The sequence below is a fragment of the Leptonotus elevatus genome, chromosome 14, assembly GCF_054856555.1.
Source record: "Leptonotus elevatus isolate MCC_2025b chromosome 14, RoL_Lele_1.0, whole genome shotgun sequence".
In the NCBI taxonomy this organism is placed as follows: domain Eukaryota; kingdom Metazoa; phylum Chordata; class Actinopteri; order Syngnathiformes; family Syngnathidae; genus Leptonotus; species Leptonotus elevatus.
This window is the reverse complement of record NC_141252.1, coordinates 7,166,892-7,184,326: the sequence shown is the minus strand read 5'-3', so window position 1 is coordinate 7,184,326 and position 17,435 is coordinate 7,166,892. Positions and strand designations below refer to the sequence as shown.

General features: G+C 44.2%; 1 protein-coding gene across 6 annotated transcripts in view; it reads left to right on the top strand.

Moving 5' to 3' along the window:
* qkia (QKI, KH domain containing, RNA binding a) overlaps positions 1 to 17,435 on the top strand; it is a 74,883-nt gene continuing 57,448 nt past the window's right edge. For 3 of the 6 annotated variants that reach the window (XM_086094196.1, XM_086094197.1, XM_086094195.1), the window contains exon 1: positions 1 to 471. In XM_086094196.1, coding sequence (XP_085950322.1) covers positions 327 to 471 — 145 coding nt within the window. In that variant the 5' untranslated portion in view covers positions 1 to 326. The remainder of the gene's footprint in view (positions 472 to 17,435) is intronic. The other 3 variants (XM_086094201.1, XM_086094198.1, XM_086094200.1) reach the window with 2 other exon arrangements.

The window sequence follows — 17,435 nt, the reverse complement described above, 5'->3', positions numbered from 1 at the left end:
GAACAGTCCCTCGCGCCTACAGTGGAGGAATCGAACGTCCCCGAGCGCACACCGTCTCCACGAGCGAAAGGAAATAACGCTTTCTTTTTTTCCCCTCCTCCGCCGCTCAGACACGAACACAGCGAGCCTGCAACTATTCGGGGAAACGGGGGGCATTCCAGAGTATTGTTCTCACGAGGAGAGGAGGAAAGCGAGGGATCAAGGGAGCCGCAAGTTTTTTTTCTTTACCCCTTTCTCGCTTTTCTTCGTTTCGCCCCCCACCCACCCCCGAAAAGAAGGATTCTGTGTTCGGCGGTGCTTCGCGTTCCGCTCTCCCCGCCGCAAAGATGATGGTCGGAGAGGTCGAAGTGAAGGAGCGACCGAGGCCGAGTCCCGACTATTTGATGCAATTGTTGAACGAGAAGAAGCTCATGACCAGTTTGCCCAATCTCTGCGGCATATTCACGCACCTCGAGCGGCTTCTCGATGAAGGTAAGCAGCGGCGTGGTGGTGGGTTTTACCGGGGAGGGTGGGAGGCGACGTAAAGCGGCCGCACCGTTTCGGCTGGGTGACCACTACCACTCTGCTGGCTATGCGTACACACAAAAAACACCCGTACTAACCATATCCTTCCTCGCTTATATATATATTTTTTTAATGTACTATAATTGCAACATGTTGCAAAGAAGTGTAGTGAGCGGCTGGTGTTATTTGAGTGGCAGAGATTAGTATTGTTGACTTTGTGACTAGACAAAAACTTTCTCTCACTCTGGTTCAAACACTTTTAAACACGCCACCATCCGCGTGTTTGCGATTTAACGACCTCCAGAGTGCGTTTAATATGAACTTTGGGTCACTTAAGAGGCTCGTGGTATTCATTTAACCGGGGCCCTGGTTCCACATGTTCCAGTAGTTTTAGCTTTGTGGGGGTTAGCCACATTTGCAAGCTAGCCACTACACTCGACTTTTTTTTCTTGTTTTTTTTTCTCACACGAAACGCGTTACAAACAGCCAGTTGTGGGATATTGGACTAGACGGAGATGTGGAGTGTGATATTTTCGCTTTTCTGAGTTGTTTGGAACGTTGCGAGAGTTGTTGCCCAGCGGGCGAGCTCAAACCGCGGAGGAATGTTGTGTGCGTCTTGCCCAAACAATGGCCAGCCGAGGCTTGGAAAGCCTCCACAACTTCTCCTTCTTCTCTCTACCCGCATTCGTCCGCCAACTGCGACTTCAAATGAAGCCAAGCGAGGTTTTACTTATGCTTTTATTTCCTCCATTTAGCTGCGCCGTTCGCCGTAATAAAAAAAATACCCAAACGTTGGCTTTTTGTGTGCGCTGAAACATGCCTGCCTGCCATCTTGGCTCGTTGTTGTGATGTGTGTGTGCGCGTGTTTTTTTTCTTTACACAACAGTGGATTATTGGGAGCCCGATGTCGGTAGTATCAACAACCTAAGCCGGTGTGAGAGGCAGGGCGACGCGGGTTTTATGTAACCGAGCAGGGGACACTAGAGAGCGCCACAGCCCCCTCGTGATTGAAGCGCCACGCCGGACGGTGACTCTTGGTATTAAAACAGCTTCACATTCGCATACGATATAAATACACAAAACCACCTAACCGTTTCATTCTTTAATTATTATTTTTTTTTTAACACGACGCAGTCCGGAAATAACGAGCATAGTTCCAGCGTTGCCCGGGTTGCGTAGGCGCTCGGGTATGTAGGAGCTAAACCGGTCTGCACAGATTCCTCGTCTCCCTGAAAGATGGTGGATGATAAGCAAAAGTTACAGAAGAAGTTGCACAATGTAACAAGGTTCATACTGTTTCTCTTCACTGTATTATTTATCATAAAAAGATTTTCATTCGCCTGAGTGTTTTGGTCAATACCTTCTCGTGGTGATTCTAAATTGAAAACCTCTCCACACACTCAAACTTAAATAGTATAAGTTATCACTGCGCTGCTAAAAGAGAAGATGACATAATATAAGCTAAATTGTATGTTTTTTAAGTAACTGATGGGGTAGTGGTATATTTGCCTGGCTCGTATGAAGGCGATTTTTTTTTTTTGCTCAAATCAATAACTGACCACACTTTGACAATTTTATTAATATATTGTTGATTTTGTATCGGCCAATATAACAACAACCTGTTAGCACTCAGAAGTGTGCGGACCTCCCACGGCCTACTTCTTGAGAAGCAGTTGATAATGTCCAGATGTGCCTTGTCATTTCCCGGACTCTGCCTTTTACTCAGAATCCAAATCCTCCTAAATTAGCCGACTAGTTCTGGGTAGTTTATCTTCTTCAAAGAGTTATTTGGTCCTAAACCTGTCCTCTTGAGCTGTTTTGAAGTTGTTGTAGTGGGACAGCTAACTAAGCACACAATTTTGCTCGTAGATTTTTATGTGTCTTAGAATAATTTTCAGTTTTACAACCACATTGTCATGTTTGTGGAACACGGTGGACTGTATGCACAAAAAAAGTTCTCTTCAACCTTGTTCAGGAAATAAATGACGCCGCATTTACGACTCCCAAGCCTCACTTTCACCCCCCCTTGAGACGTGGTGAGGTTTACGAGGGGTTTCCACAGCACCAAGCCAAATATTACCCCAGCGCCAGAAATTACGTGTGCGCGCTATGAAAGTCAGTCACCCCAGTGCCGAGGAGGCCGGAACGTCTGGATCCCGTTAGGGGTTGTTTGCTTTTTCTTGCCCCCGTCGTCGAGGGGCTTGCCGTCCTGGTGTGACATTCGGGCCTCTGCTCGCAAGCCAGGGCTCTGATGTAAGGAGGGCCCCGCCCCATGGCGAAATGACTTGTTTTTATATTGAGCACCAACTAGTTAACTACTTACATCTGAATCTCACGGATTTTTTTTTCTGAAAGTGTTGGTCTGAAGTATGCTAGGCTGGCTGACAGCTGCGTGAATTCCCCTGCTTCGCCTGCCCGTTTTTTTTTTTTAGTGCATGCCTCCACAGCTGCTACTATGATGAGGGGAAAAGCAGACCCCGCCCTCTCCCACCCTGCTCCAGCGGACGCCCGTCCACGCGCACCCATTTTATTGCTGACATGTATGTAGTGCCTCAAGGTCATTGTGGCAGATTGACAGACCCGGGCCCCCCCTTTGGAACGGCCCGTTTCCAGTTGTTCGTCTCCCCCAGGTGACACCTGCTTTGGTTAAAAAAAAAAAACACAATAAAATATTTATCTTTACAGCCTGCCAGCAAACAGGCAGCTTCAAATCGCTGCATTTTCACTTGGCAGGAGAAGACAGCCCGTAATAACAGGCAGTGATGTTGGGAAGAGCAGGATGTTGTAAGTTAGCAGAGCATAAGGGCGGATAGGTTTTTGTTTTTGCGGCATTTTTCTATCATGATCCAAAGACTCGTATTGATTCTGAATTGTTTAATCAAAGCAAACCACTCCCCAGGGGATTGTTTTTAGATGTGTTTGTTTAATAGATTTCGTAGGCCGTTGTCGACTCGCACAGCGGGCCGCGGCGGCGCGACGCAATGTGCGGCGCCACTCGTTCGCCTTTGCATCTCTACTATTGCCTGCTTGTTTTTTTCTGACTTTCCCTGGGGGGGGGGGGGGGCTGTTTCTTTTACAAGCTTTGCCCCTTATTGCTGCCATCTAGCTCCAACTCTTGTTATCGTTTTCTCCACCTCGATAGAGTGAGCCCATTTTCTAGGTTAACTGTGTGTATTCGGCACCGAAAGAGACCCACTCTAACCTCTCGCACGCAATCAATGCAGTATCTATTAGGATAGAGCACCGCGCTGCTTAGTGCACCAATAGAGGCTGACAGAACGAGTCAATCGGGGATATTTTGCCGGGCCATCGTCGCAAGTTGAAACCTGTTTTATCCGCCATCAAGCCCCCCCTTGCCCCCCCTCTGCATCATTTCCCCAAGCACCACTTTATAAGCTGGAATTTAATTAACGAGCGCCATTCTGTGCGCCGGTTTACTGAGCCGAAGCTGCTATTGTTGAAGTCGAATATGGGGGCTTTGTGCTGGGCTTGTTCTGGCGCCCCTGTGTTGCCCTGATACCAATATTTTAAGAAGTGTGGTCCACACGGAAACCTAATTGGTCTGTGGTCTCCATGAAACCTTAAATAGTCCCTAAAAGCAGCAGACTTTGAAATACTTCCAAGGTAACGAATTGGTGACATTCGAGCACACGAGTATGATTGTTTATAGTAAAACTTTACTAGACTAAACCCTGTATCTTAGAGTCCATTTTTCAGTTCTTCTATCATGGTTTCTCATTTTCCCTTTTTGCTTATCAGTGTTTCCCCTGTCAAAGGGCACGTACTCAAACATCACCCAGGTAAATGCAATAATAAGAACATGTTGGCTAGAAAGCAGGAGAGCAGTTGTCTTATCCTGGTCTGTGGACTCTCATTCTACCTTTATATTCCATTTCCCTTGGAATTTCAGGTCAATTTCCTGCTTTGTTGGATTGATAATCCATTCCAAGATCAGTTGGACCACAGTGTGCTGTTGAGTATTTGACAGACTTGTTCTTTCTTTGCATATTTGGAAACTGCAAAAAAAGCAAGTCTTGCTTTTTCTGATACAGTGAGAGAAAATCTATTCCACACAGTTGCTATTTTAGTGTAATTGAAGCATAGTTGTTGGTGATGAAGGCGGGACTCCCCTTTTCCCTCGCCTAGGGGTCTGAGCGCCACCACGTGGCCCGGTTGAGCTTTGGCCCCTGTTGCGCTCTGAGCCCCGGCATCGGCGATGGCACCTCCCAGCAGGTGCTGTGTGATAAAGTCATCCGACATCAGCTCCGGGCTCTTATCACGGGCTTCAATCCTACGAGTGCTGGGGCCTCCTTATCCACCGCCGCTTCTGCTCGGTTGCCTCCTGTCTCTGAGCGTCTTTCAGGCTGCCTGCGTCTAAACGCTGTTCTGCTTTAAACACAACAACAATCAGGCTGACTGCTCAGTAATCTAAAGGAAATTTTGTGCACAAGTCGTGATCATCTGCCTGTCTAATATTATGACAAGAATACAACTTGTATTTACTTGTAAGCCGCTGATCCACCCCCCTGTCCTTGGCTAACGTCATGTCAGCATGCAAAAAAAAAAAATGTTCTTCCGTTTTTATTTGCGTCTCATTGCAAAAACACTTACAGGAAATGACACAATTTGAGACTCTGTAGAAGCCTGTGGTTTGTTTTCCCTCTTTGGGAATCTGTGTGACAAGCGATGCCTGTTCTGCGCCCGCCCTCTCCCGCCATGGCGGAGTTGTCGCTACAATTTCATTTTGGCTAATTGAGATTGCATAATGAAGCAGGCTCTCATCCGCAGGTTTGTTTGTCTGTTATCTGGTGTTTTAAGTTCAGTTTGTTCTTGGTACTACTGGGACCACCTTCCCACATTTTTTTCCATCATAGTCACTACCTAGCATCTTCAGCTAACGTTGTTTTTTTTAAGTCGCAGAGACTCTAGTGTGTAACAATTCAGTAAAATGTGAATCACACTATTTGGCACCACTTCCTGTCTCCTCCCCTTTAATCCTAGGAACGAGGCAAGGGAGAAAAAATGAACTGAATGCTCATTCTGTCTCGCTGTTACCCGCCCACCCTGGCTGCATTAATTTTCTCCGCGTCTGAAACAGTGGAGGACTCAGGAAACAAGTTTTGGCAAACAGCTATGGAATTTCTGCTTAACCTCCTGCATATTTGTTTGTTTTGCACAGCTGCGCTCTCTTTCGTGGCAGGTTTCACCATGGGTATTTAATGTACGCTGACATGTGTGTTTGGTGTTTCACAGCATGTCAACTCCTAGCTACTTAAAAGTCCACTAATGGTTCTCTAAATTTGTCATATGGCAGATAAATTCTATGTTAATCTGACTTCATCCCGGTCCAGAGTCTTCAGTACTTTGGCCTCCCCGTGGTTCGGAAGCCTCTGCCGTGGCGTCCTGCTCGCTTTCAGCTGGCCGATAAATCAAAGATGAATAATTTACCTGTCCTCAGCTGCTTGTGTTTTTTCTGTGAGGCCTGGCGAGAGCATGCGGGGTGGCAGTCACCTTCTTCCGCGGGGGGCACGGAAAGTGCGTCAGTTTGATTCGTCTGTAGCTCGCTGTCAACTGAATATGAAGCGGCGCACACTGTAACCTTGCTGTCATCTGGTCGTCTCAAATCCGTGCCACCGCGTCACATCTCGTGTTTTTCTGCTCGGGGCAATCCATTGCTTTACTTTCAATTCAATTGGTAACGCTGTCAGTCCAATTTGGCCGTCAATCAAGCTCAGTACTGTGTGATTTTGCTTTAATCCATGTCTGTGTTTGGACTGTATTTGGATTCACTATCAACATTCCATGCTTATCTTAACCAAAGCCTTGAGACTTCCACTGGAGTTGTCTTGGAGTCAAACAATAGTCTTGAAGCTCAAAATCTGTCGTGGCAATTGTATTTTTTTTCATTTTGTTACTTTTCCACAGGCTGTCTGCATTTAACAAGCTTTATATCTGCAATGACTGCATCTCGACATTGTCCGTTTAGATTTCCACAGTGTTGCTTTGAATGAAATTGACATAGTGTGTGAAAAACTTTCTAGCGTGACTGCCACCTTGGAAATTGCTCTTAAGCACTGAGGACGAAAGACTGACTCCCCGCAGTTCTTACAAAGCCTGGAATTGACGGTATTGTTTGGTTCAGCATAGACGAACGAACCAGTGGGATTGTGGAGTTGTTACTCCTTTTCCCTTCACTGTTCCTTTGCAGTATCTCGACAAAAGGGATTGGACGAGATACCCTTGGTTCATTTTGGATAATGCCCTCCTTATTAAAAAAAAAAAATTAGAGTCATGAAATATATGGTTTTGATTGCAAGAACTTGACCATAAAAATGTTGCTGGGTGACTGGACAAAGATTCTATTAACCTGTTATCCTTCCAAACCGTCTGAGAAAGTTCATACACTGTAGATGTAATGGTCAGGATGTACTTCAACTGCAAGACCTTCATTCAAATGCTTGTTACATAGGCAAGTCCAGCATTTCTTTATAGATTTGTGTTAACGCCTGCACCACCACACACCACTTGCAGTGATATCTAGAGAGAAACATGTGCAGATTTTCTCCCATTGCGCACACTTTGTGTTCACGCAGGTCATTAATCCACGGTCCCGCCCGTACAGTACTTAGTCAGCAATGTTTCAGTGGCAGCAACAGGGTCTTCTCTGCCTCAGCAATGCCATCACACACGCAGCTGCAAAGCACAGACTGTTGTGTTTTACACCAGTTTCTCCTGTCTTGCAGTCTTGTTGTGCTGCAATACTAAACATCATGTGCGTAGTAAAATGCATGTTCCAAAACTGACCACGCAAAGGTAAACAATCTGTATTAAAAGGGGTGTTTTTATCTCTTTTATTCATTAAATGTTTGACCGAAGATGCCAAAATGTTTACTATTCCCATAAACACCAACTGCTTTCTGAAAGCTAGTCTTCTAAATACTTGGTTGAAGCAGTGGCTCCTTTAAACGTATATTTTGCACGAAAAACGCTGCCATTTATCAGTTAAAAACCGCAAACGTGGCAGTTTTAACCCAGTGCTGCTGTTGCATGTCCCTGTTTGTCGTCTTGAGAGCTGCACGTTCTTATCAATGTCGATGTTGGGGGGCAGGGGGATTGTAGTGCCAGAAAAAACAAGGGGGCGGGGGTTATATGAAGCGGCATTAATCGGCAAAACAAACAGCCTATTTAGCACAGTTTGTGACATCGAAAGAAGAGCCAAGATCTGTTGCTCTTTATGAAAGTTAGTTCGCCCAAGTTACTCACTCGATGACTTGTTCTCACCGAAAGTAGGGAGGCGTGTCAGGCGAAGGAAGATATTAAGTATGATAAAGAACAGTGGGATTGTGGTAGTTGTGGGAGGGGAAGAATTCCTCCCATGTGATGTGAATGAGGTCATCTTGTTAGCTATGGGGAAGGTTATTGACCCCTTGCTCAGCTCCACACGCCACCCCGAGTCCCAGCCTTCCTCCCCTCTACCAATGACACACACACACACAATGGGCTTTTTTGTGCGTTATTTGGCCAGACACGGCTGTGGGTCCTTGCACACAAGTGATGTCTTATCTACCACAACCTGGCACACAACTATGCATGTTCATCTCTGCTAAAGCGGGGTGAACACTTGCAATATCTTCATTAGCGACATTGTTGAGGAAAAATCAGTCGGTGAGTGCTTACTGTTCTTACGGTGTACTCGACGATCAACAAGCACACCACACGCTATCTCCTTCAAAAATGGAGTCTCGTCCCCCAAACCAGAGGTCTGGTATAGTACCAACACTGACCTGTGAGAGGCAGCATGGTGCCGCATGGCATCCTTCCGGGCGGCTGGAAAACACAAAGAAGAAGCAAGAGTAGGTGCAAGAAAAGCTCGTCTAACAGTTAGTTGGCTGGTGACAAGCAGAGGTGTCAGATCCAGGTCCAGAAATTACAAATCCTGCCAGAGTTTGGCTTTAGCCACGGATGCTTCTACACTAACTGCTCCCGGGAGCTTGTTTACCTGCCGTTTGAGTAGAAGCACCTGTGGCTAAAGTCAAACTGGGGCAGGGTTTTTAACTTTCTGGGCTTGAATTTCACACCTCTGGTAACGAGCTCTGCCCGTCGTTTATATTGTGGTGAATGACTTGGGACATTGTAAACAAACGCTCGGCACAACACAATTAGTGACTCCGCTAATTTTTGTTTGTGTTCAGTTTCATGTCACAATCAGGGATTACATGAGGATCTGCCGTCATCTTTGACCAATTTGATCGAAAGGGAGGAAAATGCTCAAATTGTTGTACATTGCTTCATGGGTCAGAGCAGTTTGAAGGCGTCACAAAAACAAGTTAAGTATGGACTGTGCCTGATTGCATCGGCTCCTGACTGTCTGGTGTAAATATTTCTTTGGAGGAGGTACATGTTATGACAAGCTACAGATTAAGCGATTCTGTCAGGAATAACATGGTATGTTTACCTTTTCATGACACTAAAAGATTCTGTAACAAAAGTACAAGACACCACTGGAGTCCTGCCTTAAAGGAGTCCACTTACTTTGTGTTGTAGCTTTCGAGATCGGTCTTGGTCTCGAGTCAAGGCCACTTTTTAAGTGACCCAGTCTTGTCTCAGAAACATAGGCATTTGTACTCGTGTCTTGGTCTGGGACAGGGTGGACTCGAGATTTTTTTGTAATCAAGACTGGTTGATCAGTACTACTGAGATCAGTGAGAAACGCAGAATGCAAGGTTTCTTTGTCAAATGACATAAGTATGATTGCATAATTTGTAGATGATGTAAAACCACAAATTTGCTTAGAATTGAGATTTGTTTCATTGTACTATTTATAAAAAAAAAATAAAAAAAACGGCACAATTTGTTTTTGGTGCATACATAATGGTAAAAAAGATACGGGTCATTTTGTTATTTTTTTGTGCGTGATTTTCTTTGCGTCTGTCGACGCCCTGGTCTCAATACTGTCTTGGTCTCAGTTGGTATGGTCTTGCCTGCAACACTAAACTTACATCACATGGTGTCTATTTGTCTTTTTTTCTTGGAAAAAGTGTTCTAAAAAAGCAAAACACAACCTTTGGGTGTGATGCACCAACTTTGCACATTTTGATGACATCTAAGGCAATTTTTGATACAGTTTCAACGCGATTCTGGGTTCCACTGTAGCTAAGCAAAATTTGTCTCCCAAGACAAAGGTACACGCAGCTAAGCACCGAGCTGCAGCCTGGACAGGTGTGCGCTGGCGCAAGCTGTCAAGATGCCAGATGCTGTCGACACCTTAAGGTGCTAAAGTCTATCCAGAGATGGACTTAGTCTCGCTGTCACCTCTTATTCGTCTTTCTCACCCATCACTTGCTCCTAGATTGTATTTACTCCGTCATGTTCACCCCCCCCCCCCTCCCCTGTACCAGCTGGTGGGCACTATACCGCTCGACACATGGCAAGTTCCGTCCTTGTCATCATGTTTTCCAAAGAAGACAATCACTGTCCCAAGAGAATGACTCATTTTCCTGGCTTTGTCTTTGTTTTAACATTTGCACGTCGACCGTAACGACTCTCATTCCCCATTTTTTTACTCATCTGTCTCTTCATCATCTCTTCCTCTGCGTTTCATTTTGCCCTCTTCCTTCCATATGTTTTCTTTTTGCAGCCCCATTTCTCCACTTGTGTGCGAGATATTCTGCCCCGAGGCTCCTTCGCCTCATCCATGTGAGGACCAGTGGTGACGTTAAAGGCCCGCAACGTGGCCTGTCGCTTCGCATCAGCCCAAGCGCTCGCCCGCCCGGGCTCTGGGATGCTAGCGATGCGCGTGGCTCTTGACACAATCACTCGCAGGCTTAAATGTTGCTCGAGAACAACACGCTGTCTGCAATCTTGTGTGCAGTTTCCCTCTCGGATTTGCAAAGCTCTCGTGTCCAAATAATACTTGGTGAAACCTTGAGCGTGAAAAGGGTTTCTTATGTTTTTCTTCAGCATGTCATTTTTTTTGACATTATGAAACGGCACTTTTGACCCCAGTCTAGACAAAACTGATCCACCAGACAAAAGAGATGAAGATTAATTGAGGGAGGCGAGGATGTATAGCCTTCCCTTTCGCAATAAGCAACCGTTATTTAGCACACTCCAAACAAGTTTGTAGCAGTTCTCAGCAAAACTATAGTTTCTTCTAGGAAGGGGTCACTAACATTTTTGAAGCTGAGAGCTACTTCTTTGGTATTGAGTGTACCAGTTTGATATACGTTATTGGGGGGAAATTACATTAAAGTTGTTATTAAGGGTACCTGGCGTATCACGATTCATAGGTCACAATTCGATACCGATTAATCCCGATACAAATCTATATATTGATTATTGCGCGCTGTAATATCGCGATCTATTGCTGAATACCTTTTTTCTACCACCCCTGGTTATTAATTAATGATATTTATCTATTTGAAGAAACTGATCATGTTAAAGATTTCCCACTAATAATCACTTTCAATTGCTGAACACCATTACGCAACATTTCTTAAAATCTCCATGTTTACATTTTCAAATTATGACAACTACAATCTTCCTCGGAAATCACAATGTCCCATCTTCATTGAACTTCAGTGACCACAGGCACCATGTTGGTAACCCCTGATTTAGGATATTATACCTCTTCATGTAGACACTGCCATAGATTGCTATTAACATTTTTCGAGGCACTTTCCTGATGCCGCTTTACTAACTGGTTGAGTAAATTCGTCATGGTCAATACTCATGCTAACATTAGCTTTAGACCGTTAGATGTAGTGCTTCATATTAATATGTTGTGTGGTAGTATGTCTCGATTGTTTAGTTCAGTTCTAACATTAAAGAAACACAGTGGTGTGTAAACGCTGTGGTGCAAGTATCTGTTACACTAGAACCTAAAGGCAGGAGCAGGAGCTGCAGGCTTCAACAGGCCTTGTAATGAGGGAGGGCGGGGAGCAAAACACAGCGCTAGCTCACACTTATACTTGTGATGTAACTTGTCTTCTGTCTAAGGCCACCAAGATGTACGCAATGAAGCATCGTTACACTTGTCTGCGGGTGGCGGTTGACATGCTACCTCACTATTCAGGAGCAAATGTCTACCCTTGCGCTCGTGCTATTTTGTATCTGTCGCAAAACACGACTTAAAACGAATTGCAAAAGGTGCAGGCAGCCCCCCCTCGCTTTTGTCTCAAAGCGTTCATGTAGTAATCGAGTGACCTCATTCCCTCGTAATGAGAGGGGATGAAGGGAATGCGCTCGTTCCCCATTCCGTCATGTTTGCTCACATTCTGTGCTGCACTTTTTGGCAGGCTGCCGGCGTTATTTGTCGAAGCATTACAATTAAATGTCACCAACCGCTGTCTGATTGACGCAATATATTTGTTGCAGTGTGCCTGTAAAGGCCGGACAATCGGAACAATTAGTTGCTGTTGGATAGTCTCTGAATGTATTAAACACCTGTTCTGATGCCGGTGTTGAATCTGTATGGTAGCTAAGGGTTATCATATCAGTATCAGTGTTGGCGCCGATATTGTGCATCTGCACTCATTAAAAAAAAAAATAATCACAATCGTATGCACTGACAACAGATCAAATACTCTGATCACGACCAGTTCTTGCTTCAATTAGTTTGACACCCACAATTAAAGTGTCCTATAAAACTACCGTACAGACTTAAACGTTGTGTATTTATCCAGACACATGGCTTCATCTTCAAGTCAAGGCATATTATAGCAGATTTTCACATCAGTCTTCTTTGTGTTTTCTTTCATATCCGCACATTAAATTCATGCGTCACCGCACTGGCTCCTGGAAGCCAAGGTGCACACAACAGAAACAGTACGTCTAGCTTATAGAGCCATGCAAGCCATACTTAAAGGTAAACATGGATGACAACACCAGAGCTGAATGCAAATTATCGCCTGCAAAATTGTCAAGAGGAGGAATGAAGCCTAGCACTTTCAACACACAAGCAATTTGATCAAACATCTGAAGAAATTCAATTAAAGACATACCTTGGAGAGACCACAACTGCTGTTTTAAAAGTGTGATGCGTCTAATTGATAGTTTAGTAAAGCTTGTGCCATGCTCCGAAAAATGTTTTTAAACAATGTGATGGCATTATCAAATATTGTTACTTGGTATGAGTTAGTGAGGACTCAGAGTTCTTGTACTTAGTCTGAAAGAAAGCCCCTTCCTACAAATTGAACGCAAAGTAGTTTCCACTGCCAAGTAGTGCACAAGGTTTGCTTCAGTACAGGATTGATCAACAATCAATTTTAGAGTTACGACCCCTTATAAACACTAGTCGTTCTTAATGGAAAAGTGACAAATTAATTGCGGATACCTAGATGAACTTGTCTTTGGGTCAACCAGATCTTCAAAACCTTATTAGGTGTAATTCTGGAAAAAGGGGTATGGATTCCAGTAAAAAACTTGACTTCTTCCACTTTGCAATCTGCATTAGACACCCAAGGGCTGGAGTTGCAGTATCGACCCCAATTTTTGAAAGTTTAGTCCGCAGGTTTAATTTGTTGTTGGTGTGCAGACAGGAAGCAAAGCTGTTATCTTCGCCACCTGCATCCACATTCTGAGTTCACCCCCCTTCTTTCGTTTCTCCCTTTGACTGCTGGACCCTTCCGGCCATTGTTGTCCAACCAAAGGGGTCCAACCATGTGCAGATGTTGTTACAACTGGGATGCATTTAGTAGCTTGGCTTTAGAATTGCACGTCAATCCAGACTAAATACTCTTTCGGGCTTCATATGGCCCACAGGCTGTAGTTTTCCCCACCCCTGACCCGGTGAAAGAAAGACACCATCTCAGCGTTTGTGCCACAGGTCAGAAAACATTCCTCAGTGCTTTAGTTCAGCGTACAGAAAACGTGAACACGATTTTCTCTTCCAATCCCATCAGCGCGCATCCTGAGTCTTCATCCTGTTATTCTTCCTCCTCCTTATCACACATTGTCACATCACATGGCGGGGCTTACAGTGTGCATCCTGTGCTTTATTTAACATAGCCATTGTTGTGTGTTTGGGGTGGTCTTTTTGGAAGTGGAAATGCAAGAGAACGCCCAAGGCTGCAGCTTTGTCTGTAGTTGCTTGTGCTTTGTGTGTATATCAACGAGCACTGACAGTAGTAGTGGGTTCAAATAAGAAGAAGTGAGTAGCGCTTCTCCACTTTAGCCTTGCTTTTGTTTGTCGACCCGATTCAACTGGCAAGTACTGTTAGTAAATACTGCGTAGTAGTGACACTACAAAGACAATGATTTTACACATTGACTCTTTGAGGTTAAATGACAACCGCTGTGGTTACAAGTCTTACTCTACATACAATTCCCCTGTTATTGACTTGCACAGCACTAAATTATCTGCATGCGTTAGGAGGTCTGAGTTTGCATTTCTCGTGCATTAACGTTTGAGCTGTGCCGCATGTTCTGGCCACTGATAAAGGTGCACCAAGGAGATATTTGCTGAACGCATCAGCCTGAACTGAATTGGTTTTGTTCACATTCATGGTGTAATTACCAAGAATTAAGAGGCTTACAGTAAATATACACGTTTTCAAAAATAGATATAGTGCTCCATCTTCTGATCCAATCGGTAATTTGTTATGATTTTTTTAATGTACTTTTTTTTTATACTTATTTTGGCTGAAAATTCTTGACTGTGGTAAAGCCCAGTAAAAAGTTTACTAAACTTTTTTTTTGCGTTTCTGTAGCAGAAACGATGAATACAATAATTACCTCTTCTGAATACTGCCATATTTGAAAGTTTTAACGGCTTATACGTCGTATAGCACGGAGATTTCGGTTGGCTTCAGAATTCAACTTTGAATGTTCCCAGTTCCCCTGTAGTTTCACAAGAGTGTAAAGGTAAAAGAACTGCAGGGAGTGAATTCTTGAGAGGCTTAAAGCATTGAAGGCAACACTTTGTCCCCTCTGCAACCAGAGAGTAATGACTGTTGCTATTTTCGAGAGCTATTAAGACGTCACAGTTCACTGTGGAGCTGGCTTTCCCTGACAGTTTTACCTCAGTCTATGGTGGACCCCACTGAGTGCTTGAAACTGGCACTCCTATGGCTCATTGAGCCGCCTGCCTTCCTCCATAGCCAGAACTCAATCCTCCATAGAGAGGTTGCGCATGATCGAATGTGATGAGTGCTAATTTTAGCGTGGGGTCTTAATGGCAAGGCACTTGTTTTGCTGTTGAGAACAGTATGTGTGTGGGAAAGAAAGTGTTTTTTTATATTTAGAGGCCTTGGAAATATTCAATACACAAGACAGGCACTTCTTTCCAATAAAGACTAATTTTGTTTCTTGAGCATCCTTTTCAGTTTCCGGCGCTGCTCTTCAATGTGCTTTTGTTCAGTGCGAGCCTCGCTGTGTTTCACCATGTCATGTTTGTCTTTCATCATCTTTGCCTTTCCTCCATTGCTTCTCCTTGTCTGTGTGCATGCTTGGTTTAATCAGCACACCGCCAATGCCGTGGCACACTGCTGTAGCACATAGTCACTGCCGCCACAAAGACATTCCAGATGCCTTTTCACCTTCTCATCCCGCATGCATTCGCACTGACACCCACAGAAATTGTGCATTTACTACGGCCTATGATTAATGACTTTGCAGATTGCTCTTCTGGGCCAGGCCATCACACCCACACACTACACTGCTTTTCGAAGACGTGCTCTCTGCGGGCCAGTCACAGGGCAGCAAATTGTCGATGCCTGATGTCTTGATGTTTACAACTCAATCCAACTCATTCTATTTCACTAGATGTTGATGGATGACGATTCCAACGTAGCTTTCCCTGATTTGGTTTCTTGTAGGAAATCCAAGCAATCAATAAAATACTGGTTTCTAACAATATTAGGTAGTTGCAGCCCTAAAACAGTAATAAACAGAACTGGCGCATTATCTGTACCAGTGCTATTTTCAGGGTATACGCTATAAACGTGTTTGCAAAGTCAGCAGTTTCATCTGTTTACTACTTGTATTTATGATTTTTAGGCTGATTAATTTGCAACCGTACAGTTAATTTGCGACTGTCGCTTAGTGGTGAACACACTTTTGTTTAATTGAACAAGACTAGACACAAAATGCTATGATGTACTGTTATTGTTTTCTTCTTTAATCAAACGCTGTTATGCAACCCGTAAAAGGCTGTATTTTTCACATTGCTGTTCTCTTTAAGCACTCAGAATGGAGGGACGAAGTCGTAACCTTGCTTTGCAAGATGAATTTTTGCGCTATTTGTGAGTCCACAAATTCCGGAGAATACATCTTGTACCATGCCCAGTAAAAGTGGTTTGGACCAATCACAAAGCAAGATTGTGTTTGGGGGGCGAGATATTCAGCTGTCACGAAAGTGCGGAAGCCGTGGGGAACAAACAAACCTAACATGGCGACACCGGTGGACGAATGCATGGACGCTGCAATTAGTTGTATTTTTGCAGAATTACTCACCGTATCCTTTTTGAAGAACAGCGAGAGGCGCTTTGTGCGTTTAGCTGGTAAAGACGTTTGTGCTTTTTGTCCTCCTACGACGACGACAACATTCAAATTCGTTGCCGTGATTGGTCAAAACAAAAGGTTTGGTAGACGAGCACAAGTTCGAGCATCGTCCAATCAGCTTAAAGTATTGTCCAGAATGTCCCGCCCGCCTTTCTCGAGCAAATCACAGTGGAGCAGTCCCAGATTGATATTGTGGCGCGAACTCTCTTGATATCAATCAAGCTATTGCCAGGTTAACGAAGCCGACCAGGCAATTGGGATTTATAGTTTAACAGGCGACACTCATTGTTATGCCCTGTTGTGTTGAAATAAATTGTTGCTTTTCAGTAAGACTTTTGTACATCACGCGCATCTAATTATGTGATGGTGAGATGTAGCGTTGCTGCGTTATGTGTTAAAAGCCAAAACCCTTTTGGGTGACAATTTTTCAAGATCTCTGTGAGAAAGAAACTATAATAGAAATCAGCTGGCTATCCTTAATCTGTTTTCCTTCACTTTTTGTGTCACCAGACTCACAATGAGGCCTGGGTTAGTGAGGCGAGTAAGAAATGAGGTGTGACTCTTTATTTCCTGCCAGTTTCCTGCGATATTTGTTTAACAGATATTTCTCTTAGGCACTTTTTTCCGTTGGCTTTGGTCCCGAGGGATTCCTGCCTTCAAACACAACAGCTCATTAGCTGGGATATGTGGGTGTTTTAATGTTAAGCTGGGTGTTTGCTTTTATATATATTACATTTAGTTAAGTTGGTACCAGGGCACACATTCCAGTGCATTGCTTGAACTGCAGCTGAACTAAAGTGGAGTGTTGTGTGTGCGTGTGTTCTTAGCCTGCTTCAGCCTCATTATTGATGATCACATAGCGTAAAGTGCTGCTTTCTGGGGCTAGTTGGCTGCAATATGCATGCACACACCCGCTTTGTATACACTCAATGCAAATCTGCATTATAGAGTTGGACAAACATTGAGCTACCTCTGATTGTTATTGGCATTATTCTTCCAAAGCATCCATTTATTACCAAGGGAGGCCAGATGAGAGCACTTCCTCTTTGTCTTGTTTGCTGTGTACCCACCCACGTTATTACTTTCTTCACCTTGCTCCCAGAGGAGCGCATCCGGAAACCTTGTTACTCCACTCTTTTATTTAGTGGCCTACGTACTTAAATACCTGACGCCGGAGCTTTTCACCCAACATGCCTTTGGAGAATCCCTGACACACACTCGCATATACACGCATCATAAATCTCTCTCCGTGTGTGCCAACAAACTGCAATGTCTTTCTGTCTGTCTAGAGCCGTTTAGGCTTTTCCATCTGGAGTGGGGATAGCACTTCTATCCACATCATTGTCTGGATTCATGAACTCCGCGGATGAGTCAGTATAGCAAAGCTACTACGTGTGTCAGTCATAATTCCGTATGTTCACTGAAACAAC